At 52.9% G+C, this 13,477-nt stretch overlaps 1 protein-coding gene across 4 annotated transcripts in view; it reads right to left on the reverse strand.

Moving 5' to 3' along the window:
* EFR3B (EFR3 homolog B) overlaps positions 1-13,477 on the reverse strand; it is an 87,137-nt gene that overhangs the window by 9,852 nt on the left and 63,808 nt on the right. For 2 of the 4 annotated variants that reach the window (XM_082357428.1, XM_082357427.1), the window contains 14 exons: positions 12,748-12,897; positions 11,410-11,544; positions 10,892-10,970; positions 10,008-10,143; positions 9,567-9,728; positions 8,694-8,805; positions 8,260-8,311; positions 6,124-6,296; positions 5,525-5,600; positions 4,896-5,057; positions 3,572-3,703; positions 2,075-2,142; positions 1,066-1,193; positions 219-310 (listed from right to left, as the gene is read on the reverse strand). In XM_082357428.1, the coding sequence (XP_082213554.1) occupies positions 219-310; positions 1,066-1,193; positions 2,075-2,142; positions 3,572-3,703; positions 4,896-5,057; positions 5,525-5,600; positions 6,124-6,296; positions 8,260-8,311; positions 8,694-8,805; positions 9,567-9,728; positions 10,008-10,143; positions 10,892-10,970; positions 11,410-11,544; positions 12,748-12,897 (1,657 nt within the window). The remainder of the gene's footprint in view (positions 1-218; positions 311-1,065; positions 1,194-2,074; positions 2,143-3,571; positions 3,704-4,895; positions 5,058-5,524; positions 5,601-6,123; positions 6,297-8,259; positions 8,312-8,693; positions 8,806-9,566; positions 9,729-10,007; positions 10,144-10,891; positions 10,971-11,409; positions 11,545-12,747; positions 12,898-13,477) is intronic. The other 2 variants (XM_082357430.1, XM_082357429.1) reach the window with 2 other exon arrangements.

A 13,477-nucleotide genomic window follows, 5' to 3' on the forward strand; every position in this document is an offset into this window, starting at 1 on the left:
ATTTTTTCCAGATGGAAATGTCTAGGATACATATGATGAGAGTCAGTAAGAAAACAGGACTTACTTGAGAAATTTACTTTCTGTGCAACTTTAAATGTGTGGGGTGGCTAAGGGAGCCTAGATCGTGGAGTGTCTGACCACCTAGGAGGTGGGGAGAGTCCCCTCCCGGGAGGACGCTGAGCTTCACCAGGACAGTGGATCAAGAAGCACACACTCACCTCCTCCTTCTCTGGGCTGTTCCTCGATTCTACTTCCACCTGCAGGGAAATGGTTTCTCCAATGCTCTTCCTCTTGGATAAGCGATCCTCATCTGGGAAAGGAGGATAGAGAAGCTAGAGTCCCCAGACCCTGCAGAGCAAGCCAGGATCACGCCTCCAGCACCATCTCCCAACCCCCTTGCCTTTGCCTGGTCCACAGTCCTCGGAGGGCTCAGAGGGAGTTTATACACTGGGGCTGCAGCTGGAGTTTACGGAGGGCTGCGGGCCTTCACCGCCTATCTTAGGGAGGTGAGTTTTGCTTTTTAGGGCTAAGATTTTGAAATCACTGATGAGCACAAAGAAGCTGCTTATGACCAGAAAGCATATCACAACTTTCACAAGGGTCATCTGCTAATAGCACCAGCAGCTGTCATTTGCGTAGCATTTCCTACTACGGGCATTTGCTTCTACCCTCTGAGGCAGGTGTTGTTAATATCCCTATTTTACAGCCAAGGCAGCTGAGACTCAGAGATGCCAAGGGACTCGTCTAAGATTCTTCAGGAAGTAAGCTGCAGAGAACTGGGTCTCAGACTCCACAGCCCATGTGTGCTCTTTCCGGCACAGTGGGGTCTCTCCCACGCACAGGCCAGGCTATCCCGTGGGCCAGTTACTCCCAAGGACCCTGCACTGAGGAGGAGAGGTGGGAAAATCGAGGATCTCACCATGGATTTCCACTGTGTCTTTCAGCTCTTGTGTGACATCTAAGGTGCCATGGAAGGTGACCGAAGGACTCAAAAGTCCCTTCCTTTCAGGCCCTGGCCAAGAAAAGCCAGAGGCAGGCTCGGAAGCCCGCGAGCAGGGCTCCTACCTGTCAGCTGAGGGATGTAGGGCAGGCAGAGCCTGTCTGCGTTGTAACCACTGCCCCCCAGGACTTCACTGATCTTGCTCTGGCGGAAGAGAAACTCAATCACCACTCCATCAAGGTTTTGAGACAGCCTGGGAGACAAAGGAGGGAAGAGGCAAATGAGAACCACGGGGGACTAGGATGATTTCCTGATGACCTTCCTTATTTTAAAAGTAATGCTCAAGGGAGTTCCCTGGTGGCCTAGTGGTTAGGATTCCTGGCTTTTACTGCCGTGGCCTGGGCTCAATCCCTGGTCGGGGAACTGAGATCCCTCAAGCCACGCAGCAAGGCCGGAAAAAAAAAAAGTAACACTCATCATACAAAAGTGACAGAGGAGCAAAAGGAAAAAAACCACCTACGGTCCCACTTTCCAGAGAGAACCACATTCACATTTTGTGCAGAGTCCCTCAGTCACACACATTTTTGCACACACACAAACATCCCCATGGCCCCCACTGTCCTGTTCTAGGATCTATTTTATTCACCTATTATACACTGAATATTTCACATGAACTATTCTTTAAAAACATTTGGGATGGGCTACCAGTTGTCTATGGTGTGGATGGGCCATAATTTATAAAGCCATCCTCTATTGTGGGATATTTTGTTTTTTTCAGAATATCTTTCCCTTGAGTCCCTCTGATGCTGAAGTGATGTTGGCCCACACACTGCAGGCTGAGAAGGCCACTTGGATTGGCGGCACTGTCTTGTCAGGAAGGACTCCTGCAGGATTTGTTCCCATGGGCTTGGCCAAAGTTCCCAGAGGCTGCATCCCATATTCTATAGTACAACACATTGAGATGGCTCAAGGCATGAATTATGGTCAGGTGAGGGGATCAAACTTGACCCAGGACTTCTGGGTCATAGGCATTCTGCCCTTGAGCCCATAGAAGCCCAAGTCCCTGGCCTCAGTCCATCTACTTTCTTGCTCAGCTGCTTGGGTTGTCCTTGACCACGTCCTCAGTGTTCTCACCTGGGCCTCTCCACAAACACGTCCTCAGGGAGCATGTACGGAGCCTCTTTCTTCCTGCTCTCTATCACCTGAGGTTTGGGAGGAATCGTGAGAAAAGCTGGGTTCAGCAGGGAGAGGGAAATCCAAACAGGCCAGTGAAAGAGCTCCCGCTCCCCTGAGCACTTCCTCCCTCCCACGAAGCCCCTGGAAGAGCACCCACGGCTGGGCTTCTGAGGGAGAAACTCAGACCAACAGGGACCCCAGGGCAGCCTGTGAAGCCCAGGAGGACTGCTCAAGCTGTCTCCAGTGGCACACATGCATTAAGTGTCCTCCAAAGGCAGAGGACTTAGCTCCCAAGAGAGTTCAGTTCCTTGCTCCTGTGTCCTATTCCTGTTTTCTGTTTAAATGCAAAAAAGGGAGCATAGGTCTCACTGTTCCCCAAACCCAGGCGCACTGCAAAACACCCTATGGAGAGTGACATGGTGAGTTTCCTCAGCATCCTTTGCAAATTTTTGACAAGAAAGCTGACAGTTATTAAGATGCTGAGAAGTGGGAGGACACTTGGCATGAAAGTATGTGCAGGAGGTGAGGAAGCCACGATGCTACTATTTTTACTGAAAAGGGTGTCAGGGCATTGCCTTTCCTGCCCTCCTGGATCAGCCCAAGGCTGGGAAGATCCTGCCTCATTCAGGGTGGTCTCTGGCACAGCAATACAGCACCTTCCTCCATGCCCGCAGCCAGCCCAGGCCAGCTGCGACCTGAGCTTTCTTGTTTAGTTTTATTTTGTTTTGCTAGTGTATTTTAAAGTTAATCCTACATATTGTATCATTCTACCTATACATAGTTCAGTATGTCTTAAAATGCCTTTTTGCAACAACTGAGAACATCTGATTATAGACCGGCTATAAGATAATACCAAGGCATAACCGATAATTTAATTAGGCATGTAAATAGCATAGCAATTAGGTAGAAAGGTACCCATATTTTTTTGGACACATACTGATATATGCAGAGGTGAAACGACATGATAGTCAAGGTTTGTTTGAACATATTTCAGCAAAGGAAAAGAAAAGGAAAAGGAGACGGATGAAGCAAATGTGGAAGAATCTTCGTAACTGTTTAATTCGTGTGACAGCTGTGTGGACGTTCACTGCCCTACTCATATTGCTTTTGTGATATTTGAAAATTTTCATAACAGAAACTTTGCTTAAAGTAGCTTTAGTCCCAGATGACCTGAGAGATGTGGGTATGTGCGCTTCCGGGAGTGGGGGGAGCACAGAGGGGCCGGAAGTAGAGGAGGGTAGGTAGCAGGCTGGGAAGGGGTAAAGGATACTGCCTTTGCCTGCCCCTGCCCCGCTGTGCCATGCCGTACAGGAGGAGTCACTACCGCTGGGAATCTCTCATCATTAGTTCTCATGCCTAGACTAAGCACAGGGCTCATGCAATTAAGCAAAAGTTGTTCTGGGGAAACCCCAAGTCAAGGGCCTCCTGAGCTCTCAGGGTCACGAGGACACCAACCTCATGGATGTGCTGGCAGAAGGCAGGCACTGTCGTGAGTTGGCTGATGAGGTTCAGGTAGGCGGCACCCAGCGCGTAGAGGGCACAGCGGTTGTAAACAGGCAAGTTCTCTTCATTGACCTGGGCCACGTCCTGTGGCAACACAGAGGGAACAAACTATACTGGTGCCCCACCCTCCAGCCACCCTCCACCAACCTCCTTTAGAGGTGGCCCGCTACTCAAGACAAAGCCTTTTCCAGCATTTTCCCCATAACTTCCTGGGGAGCAGAAGTCGCCCTCATTAAAGCTGAAGCAAATGGTCCTTAGAACAATCCATGAGCTGGAGGCTCAGAAATACTCGAGTGGAGAGGCGATGACCTCAATGCCCCACTCTGCAGTTCCAGCTGCAGTGACCTTGACTGTCCAAACCCTCATGAATCCCACCTCTAGGATGCTGTTACCTTCACTACAGACCTTGGATGATTCTTGGAGGACTGGATTGGCTTGTTAAGCTGGGTTCATATGTTAAACTGACAAAGTTGTGAAAGTTACTAGGGGATCGGGACACAAAGGAATCTCAGATTCTAGAATGAAGACTATCGTAGCATCTGGGTTGGCCTTGCAGGACTTAGCACCGTCAAGCAGGTAGCTGAAGAGTCTCCACCACAGAATTCCAGGTTTGCCACCATTCAGGATATGATGCCCACCTAGCTTCAGGACCCTGCTGACCCTGGCCTTTGAGGTCTGAAGAACCCGCCCCAATTCCCAGCATCTTGAGCAGTACACTTCCACCCAGGCAAACCGTGAAAGTCTAAAGCCCTATCTAGTGCCACGCTGGCTGCCTGAGAGTCATGAGGGGGGCTTGTTGAATCTCCAGATCCCCAAGCTTGGGGACAGAACTGGGATTATATATTTTTAATAAGTGCTTAAGGCAATTCTGAAGCACAGCCAGGTTTGGGAACCAGGTAATCTTTAGACAAACGAGTTTGTTTGGCGATCGCTCCGGGCTTATGAGTACCCTCTTGGCAATCCTTGGAGTCTCATTCAGACCTTGCAAGAGACCCAGAATACTAGGGTGAAGGGATATTTTTGAAAGACCCTGTTTCCCGGGTCTCCTTTACTCTGAGGATGGGCCAAAGCCATGAATTCAGCATTCTTTGGTGGTTCCCCAAATAGGACCATGGTCTGTGGTCTTCATGGAGGAATGGCCAACCAAGGGTGCGACATTCCTGGGCTCCAGAACAGTTGTTAAGCAGTAGCTGCTTGGCGCTCTCATTAGTGCTTGGCCAAAACAGGTCCCCTCCCCTGATCCCAGGCCCTATGTCCCGCCCACACGGGGCTCCACCTGGACAGCCAGCACCAGGCGGATGAGGTCCACCACCACCTCCTCGTTGGCCAGCTCAATGCTGATGAGCGCCAGCAGCCCGTAGAGCGCCTCGTAGTGCTGCTGTACGTTCGCTTCCTCCTTACAGCTCAGGTAGATGTGTCTGTAGAGCTGCTGGGAGTGCTGGAGATGGGGACAAGGGTGGAGGCAAGGCCACGGCAGGCAGGGTGGGGGTACAGCAGGGGCAAGGAGAATGGGAAGAGCCATCTGAAGGGGGCGGCACAGCTGTGTGTACCCCACCTCCGCCCCCAGGGACAAGATGCCTTTAAAGCAGACCCCAGTGGAATCGGGCAGTGCAGGAGTATGTGCTTAGGGAAGGTGGGTCCAGTGGAACCAGCAGCAAAAGCTGCTGCCCAAATCCAGGTTTAGAACACAGTCAAGGGATGTTCCTCACTCTGGCTCGGTGATAAGTACGACCTGGGGGCTTGATCCCCTCGAGGGGTCGGCTGGTCATCCTGACTAAGCTTAGTCAAAGAGGAGGAAGTGGGTTCTAGGGGCATGGCCAGTGGCGACTTGGGGGCCGGAAGACTGGGGTCCGCAGGGCCTGACCCACCCGGGGCTCACTGTGTCTTGAGGTCACGCTTGCTAACCTTCTTCATGAAGATGGTGTCCTGCCGGGAGCACTTGTCCACTTTCAGCTTCAGGACAGAGATGTCACTGAGGGTACTGGGAGGGGACGTGAGGGGCCACCTCAGTCAGCCCTTGCGTGAGGCCAGCAGAGCTCACGTGGTATCACTGGGCTCTATTCCAGTGTTGTTAGTTGTACCGATGCCTCCCTGTGTCCTCCTGCCCTGGTTCTTAGCCTGATCTCCACTTTCTCCCAAGCTCTCACGCTCCTGTCTCTTTTTTCTTAAATACTGATCCAGATTATCCTCTTCCTCCCTTTCTTTCCTCCCTTTCAGCCCCCCACTCTCAACTGATAACCCTGCATCCCCTTCTTTCCTCCCCACCTGAGAGCTCCCTTGGGTACCTGCTCTTTACCTCCCAAATCTCCCTCCCTTGCTCCACCAGGCACAAATGCCCCTTCAGTCCCTCCTTCCCTTGTAGGACCCCAGGGTCCATGTCCGTGATTAGCTCCCTGGGCGGGGTCCCACTGAAGATCTGAATTGTCTTCCCACCTGAGTGTGAGGTCCTCATGGGAGTCTCCTCCCCCATCACACACCAAATAGAGGGGAGACCCCAAGTTCACCTGATGGTGGAGAACTTGTGACGGTTGCCATGACGATCAATGAAACTGATGAGAATCTCTAGAACGAAGAGACGGATCTCTGCGTCCTCCATGAGGGCAGTGGAGAGAAGGCGGTCGAGGAAGTTGCTGGGCAGAGCTGACATCATGTTGTTGCACTGGAAGCCGGTGGATACCTGCAAGGGAGCCCAGGATCATGTGCTTAGGAACGCCGGCCCTTCCGGCAGCGGTGAGGAGACTGAGGAGCGGTCGGCAGAATCTGGGTCTGAAGCATCCATCCTCTCTAAACATCTCCCAGCCCAGTTTCCCCGTCCTCCACCATAGGCAGCTTTGGGGAACCCTCCAACATCTACCTAGGCCACCCGCCCAGCTCAGCTTAGCTAAGTGGATGGGGACGGTATGCAGGGACATTAAGTTACTAAAAGCAAGCAGAGGATGAGCACTAGAAGAGAGCAAAAGCCAGGGAGCCTCTGAACCTAATGTTTCAGCCTAATTAGGGCACAAATGGCGAACATTCACCATGAACGCGCTTCATTAGGAGCACGAACAGTCACAGAGAAGGAGAGACAGTGGAAGAACTTACAGCTGGGCTGAGGGATTAGAACCCACGGACATGGCAACAGCCAAGAGCACACGCAGCATTTGCTGACATCTCTTCTAGCATGGCCATAATGAGGGTCTTCTGATTAAAGCCAGTTGTACACAGAGACACCTCACCCATGACGGTGTCAAAGTAGTTAAAAGCAGCAAAACAGATTTACTGTTAAGTCCATATTGCAAAACAATGCCTTTGATGATTCAGCAGGCCCTTGAGGCTCTGGTAAAGCCTGGTGGCATCAGTAGAAAACATCAATGTTCACTGAAGGGGGATGTATTTGAGTGTGCCCCAAACTGTCACCTTGGTAAGATGCAGGGTACAAGTTAATGACGGTAAACTCAGCAAAGAAATGGCAGGAGTACATAGACAAAGGAGGTACCAGATGTGGGCAGTGTCAGCACAAAAAGCCTTTATAAAAATAGTGTGACATGAAAGGTGTGGGCTGGAGAGAGGGGAGGGAGGGCGTGAGCGGGAGTGAGGGGGCTGTGCAGAGCGGCATGGTTAGAACAGAGACGGGTTGAGGGGTCACATGGGGGATCTAGGGAGGGAAAGGGGACTGAGGACCTTCCAATTTCAGTCTGAGAAGTTTGAAATCTGGATGCACATCAATTAAAAACTGAGATTTACTCTTTAACAAGGAGCAACACGTGAAGAACACCATTTCTAGAAAATTCTTCTTGGTTGTATTTATGATAGGTGAGGAGGGAGGGAGCAACTATGAGAATAATCTAGTTCTGAGATGTCCAGAGTTTAGGCCAGGGTTGTGCCTTGGGGAGCTTGTTACAAATACAGATTCCAGGACCTCACTCAGACTAAGGGCTCAAAATCTCTAGGGAATCTATATGTTAAACAAGTTGGTCATAGGAACAGCATTTGAGAACAATACATCTAGCCTCCAGTGATGGCTGCAAAGAAGGAAAGAAGACAAATGTAAAAAAAATTGATAAAGGGGGGAATTCCCTGGCGGTCCAGTGGTTAGGGCTCAGAGCTTTCACTGCCAGAGCCTGGGTTCGATCCCTGGTCAGGGAACTAAGATCCTGCAAGCCGCGTGGCATGGCCAAAAATATTTTTTAAAAAAATTAAAAATTAAATTACATAAAATAATTATGGTTATTATTTTTTTTAAATGGATAAAGGGAAAGATAGTGGCTGGGAGACTGAGGTGGGCATAAGTACCAAGGGAGAAACAGGTGGAAGGGACCTGGGGAGATACTTGGAGGGAAAAAGGGCAGGAACCAATAGATTCCATCTCAATACAGAGAAAATGTTTGAGTGACAAGTCCATCAGTAGCTGAGAAGGTACCTTTGTGAAAGTTAGAAACAGGCATCCTGGCTGCCCTGGAAGAACCAGCCCTGTGGGTACCCAGCCTGGCTAGTGAATGGAACACAGGTTGGATTTCAGCCCCCTACTCACCCCTTTGGCTGGGCATGTTTGTGCAGTGTGCAACCTGCACAACTGTATGTAGTAGCCTTGTCTTGGTTCCTTGGAAGGAGCTGCCTCCTACAGAGGCAGAGCAGGAATGGGGACAGGAGAGGCTCACCTGAAGGAGGGATTTCAGCAGCATAATCTGGGTCAGCCGGTTCCTGTTCTCCCTATAGACCAGAGACACAGATGATCACCAAGATGGTGATATAGGCAAAGACCCCACACTTGCCTGCCCAGTTCTCTCTCCTGATTAGATTCTCCATGAGGCTTATCTTGTTGGGTTACCCAGGACTGTGACTTCCAGACCAGGGAACAAATGGCTCCCCGCAAGGTGGGAGGTTGTTATTGGTGGGACAGCCTGAGGAATTGTAGGATCCAAAGGCCCACTAAATGCTGCTGAGGGATTTGAGAGTAGAATGAGAGAAGACAAGTAAGGACAGAACCAGGAAAGTTGAGGTGGAGAAGGGAGAGAGCCCAAAAATGTGGGAAGGGGAGTCAGGCGGAATTTAGGCTGGGAGGGAAAGGGGGAGGAAGGCATGGTAGACTCACCCGGTCCTCCCCATCTCCATGGGGTGATGTAGGGAAGGCAGTGGAACCTTGCTCATGATGAAGAGGATCACCTCGGAGCGCTGGTAAGTAGGCAGCGTGCTGGCAAAGGAGCCTTCAGGAAAAAGACAGAAGAGAGGGTTTGAGGCCGGCAGCTGCTGGGGTCTCCGCTCAAACTTTCAGCTGAACAAACTACTGTGAAGAGTGCGGGCTGCTTCTCTAGGGAGACGATTAAGACCCAGAGGGAGACACCTAGATGACGGCAGAGGACTCTTCCAGGCTCCCGTTCCTTCACTTGTTATTCCGGAGGCTGCGGTTAAGGTCTCCGGGTTGGAGAAGCTCCAGTGGCGCTAGGACCAGAAGGCTGTGAAAGTGATGAGCCCTTACATGCACATGGTGGCTTTACGGTTCTCCCCTTCCACACCCACGTGCATATCCACGGCCTTCTCCCTGTCCTCTTTCCTTCCTTTTCTCTTTCTTTCTCCCACCTCCCCTCCAATCGCTCAAACGTGGAAGCATCAGGCGGGCCTAATGGGGACTGGGGTGCGGGAAGAGTTCGCCTGTCTTGGCCTCTGATCTGAACTCCAGGCTGAGAAACCCAGGGAGATTGTGCTGTGATCTAACTCAGGCCTGGCCCAGGCCACTCTGTGAGCTGCGTGCGCCATGGGCTGACTCCACTTCCCCCAGTGTCCGTGAATAACACGATTTAAGTGGATGACAATCCTACACCGCCCTGGACTAACGTCCTCGCGGGAGGGGCCCCGCCTTCCGGCCCTCCTGCCTGCCCCTCCCTCCGCGGTTCCGGCCCCGGGCCCCGCCCCTCCCCTGGCCCCCCCGCCCCTCCCCGGGCCCCCCCCCCCACCTCCCCGGGCCCACCTATGGTCTTGATGACCGCCTCCTGGAACATGCGCTCCTCGTGCTCCTTGATGATCTTGGTGCCAAGGCTGATGGCCCCATCGTAGCTCCCGGTCAACGCGTAGTCGATGCTGAGCCGCAGCTGCCTCAGCAGAGTGTTGAACATCTCCAGCACCGTGGGCCCTGAGCGCAGCGGGGTGGGAGACCTGAAATCCGGGGCTGGCACTCCTCGCTTATTCTCCCCTGCCCTGCATTATCGGGCAAGCCCAGGCCCACTTCCAGCCAGGGGCTACCTCTGCCCACTACCTTCCCCGGCTGATTTTTCCTCCGGAGGAAAGCCGGCTCTGACACCTCCTTATCGTGCCTTGCCCTCTTCTGGAAGGGGAGGCAGCCTACGGTTAAGGGCAGCTCCTTGTCCTTGGGGGAGTCCCCGGGCCCCACTCCACTCGGGATCCCCCTTACCCACAGAGCCCGTGGCGGCGATGACAGCAGCTTCCGACAGGACCTCCACGATGCCCGCCCGCACCGTGGCCGCGCTGCGGCTGTTGGCATCCAGGTGGCTCAGGAGCTGCTGGATAACCAGGTGGGAGTGCTGCGGCTGGGGGGGAGGGAGAGGTGCTGGTCCCCAGATAGCAGCCCCCATATGGCCTCTGAGCCAGGGCAGCCCTTGACGAGGACCCAAAGCTGGGTGGACAAAAGGGAGGTCCCAAGGCTAGCAGGCGCTAGAGGTGGCACCCGGGTACCCTGGTTCCTTTTCCTGAGCCCCTCCCCCTCCTCGGTCCAACAAGGAGCTGAGTCAAATCCCAATGAAGACCTGGATTTCCACATTTTTCCTGGGCCCCTTCACTTCAATGGGTCAAAAGTCAATTTTAAGATACTGTCTTCCTTTTCAGTTTCCCCAGATCGCAGGTCTTATTAGGGCCACAAGAGGCCAGGTGGTTTAGTCCAGTGGCGCTCAAAGTGTGGCCTGTGGTCTGGTGCCAGTTCAAGATCTGTCTGATGCCCGTTTACACTGAGCTAAGTATGGAAATTGAGAGTAAGTGTTGAGTAAGCAATTTGACAAAAGCCATGGCAGCCAATTATGGTCTGTGGGCTTGTATTTTGCATGAGGTTTTCGTTTGTTTTTCCTAGGAATTCTTTTTGTGTTTTATGAAGTACGGGTCTGTGACATATTAGAAATTAAACTAGTCCTTCTCCACGACTAGGTTAAGCAGCACCGGTTTAGACAACTAGGGGCTTAGGAAAAGTCACAGAGGACAGCTGGTTTTCTCCAGGCGTGCACCGTTCTGCTCCCCGAGGCGCCACCTTGGCCAGAGAGACAGGCTGGACCAGGGGAGCCGCCGTACCTGAATTGAGTACATGATGATTTTAAAGCAACGGATGGCGAACACCTTGGGTTCCCAAAGAGAATGGTTATCCAGATGGCTGTGAGGGAGAAAATATGGAGAGTAACTATGAAACGCAAGTGATGTTAGGAAGGAGGAGAAGCTTGGTGGGAGAAAGTCACCTCCCGAGAGACCCAGCCCCTCTCGAAGCTCCCAGGTAAGTAGCAAGGGCTTTCAGGTGTAGGTGAGAGAAGGGAAGCACGAGAAGTCAACGAACAGGGTTCCGTAGCTGTGGGCTCAGGAGTGAAGCCGGGCACCTTCCTCCTGCCAACTCGTCTCCCCAAAACTGTGCTTGGTCACCACGTGGTAGCTTTTGATGCCACAGTGCGGGGAACATGGGCACAGAGAAGGGACCCACTTGGCTGAAGCACCACAACTATAACACCTCCTTCCCTCCCTCCTCCCGAGTCAGCAAGGAGGTGCCGGACCTGAAACTGTTCAAAGCTGAAGGCGGGTGGGTGGGGAAGGGGAACACTCACACGAGAACAGGCTTGATGGCGTTTTTGATGTTGCCAAAGGCAGCCCGGCCCAGCAGTTCCCGAAGGCACCTCTCAGCCAGCTCTGCAGGGATCTCCTTCTCCTTCTCTGGTGCTTGGAGGGGGGAGGGGGACCGGCTGTGGAAACACACAGCCCACGGGTGAGGGATGGAATGCACGGCTGGGCGTCGCTTTGTGCAGGCCTTCTGTGCTTCCCTCATGCAAATGGTCCCAGTAGGACAAGCAGGAATTTGACGTGGGCTGCACTAGGTCACAGGGGAGGTGTTGAGGCTGTCAGAAGTTAAATGGGGGTAAGGAAGCCCAGAGTGGAGGAAGATTGTGGGAGGAGGGATAACGTTCTTTTTCTGGACATCCTAGGGATAGGCCTGATGTGCCTCTGTGGGAAGGATAGATGCCCTGAGCACCATGGGCCTGGGGAGGTGCAGACCACGAGTGTCTCCATGTCCCCGAGGCTTTGGAAGGAGATGAGATAAGAAGAGAGGGAGGCCGACAGAGCTGGAGAAAGCAGAAGAAAAGGGGAGAGAGGAAGGAGGGAAAAAAGTGGGAGGGAAAAGGGAAAGGCGCGGGGGTTGGCTTAGGTGTGACTCAGTGGTACCCACCCACCTCCACCTGAGACCACCACGGAGCTTGTCAGTGAAGTGCTATTCCAGGAACAACCACCAGAGGGCACACTAAATTTCCCAACCGGCTCTAGCAGCGCAGGCTCAACTGACAGAAAGTGGGGAACCCACGATATCTTCAATCGGCGTCATGTCCAGCCAACGTGGACAGCACCGTGAACATTTCCCTCAATCCCACTTCACAGAGGGTAAGAGTGAGGGGCAGGGACAGGATGAATCCATGTCTGGGGGTTCCCAGATTAAAATCCAGTATCTGTAACTCGTGTCAAGTGGCTGCTGGCTGGTCAAGTGGGCATTTTGAAGGGACTGGAACACCGCTAGGAAGTGAGAGAGAAGGAAGGTCCTCCTCAGCAACTGGAACCATGAAAGGCATTTAAAAACCTCCTTGGCCTGCTGCTTCTAGAAAGATCAAGGGAACCGGACTCTTGGTTCTTTGTGTTCAGCACACACTTACCCCAGGGAGCCCAGCACCATTACTGTTTTTCCTTCAGGAATGCAGACCTTAAGGGGTACAGCAGGCTGGTAGAAGGCCAGAGCCAAGGCTCCTAGGGAAGCAGCTTTGGACTCACTGCAGAACAAGCCACAAAAGCCAAGAGCCCTGACTTTGGGGCTGGGTTTTACCAACCAGCCCAGCCGTGCGGTTGCCAAGTGCCCTGGGAGGGCTGCAGGGCCGCGTGCAAGCTCCCCCTCGCCTGCTCACCTCTCTGCCTCCTCCACGTGTTGCAGATTGAAAAGCAGGGATGGGACGATCTTGTCCATGTGCTGTGGGTCCCAGATATTGGCCTGCAGTTCATCATTCACAGTCTTCCTCACCACCCCTTGTAGACCTTTGATACCTGACATTCGGATTCTGTAAGGAAAAGGGAGACATGGGGCCATGAAGTCTCCAAGCCCTGACAAGTCCAGCTGCTGTGACAAGGAGAGGAGCACAGCGAGGGGATTAGGGATGCACTCGTCCCTCAAAAGGCAGAACAGAGCCCACCTTCTACTCTTCATGTGACTTGGCCTCCTGGCTGGCCGCCTTCTTGTGCTGGTGGATGTGAGCACGAAGGCCACGCCTTCTGGCTTGTCTTGGAGATTCCCAGACTGCCCTTGCCCCGTACCACCCGGGCTTCATCCCTAGGGTGCCCAGTTTCTCCAGGCTCTTTAGTACCCAGCTGGGTTTTCTCTAGCTTGAGCCCAAGATATAAGAGCTCAAAGTGCTGCCAAGAACGGAAGAGGCAGAAACCAGGGCTGTGAGCAACTTACAGGGGTAGGGGATCTGGAGGGGGAGGGGATCTGGAGGGGGAGGCACAGAGCTGTCAGGCTGTCAGGCACAAAGAGGTCTTGGCTGGGACTAAGCTGGCTGAGAAAGCGGAGGGGAGATGAGTAACAGCACAGAGGGGACCCCTTTTGCACATCCCCAGTTCCCACTCTGCTGACTCAGGGAT

This window comes from Balaenoptera borealis (genome assembly GCF_965194805.1).
Source record: "Balaenoptera borealis genome assembly, chromosome: 15".
In the NCBI taxonomy this organism is placed as follows: Eukaryota; Metazoa; Chordata; class Mammalia; order Artiodactyla; family Balaenopteridae; genus Balaenoptera; species Balaenoptera borealis.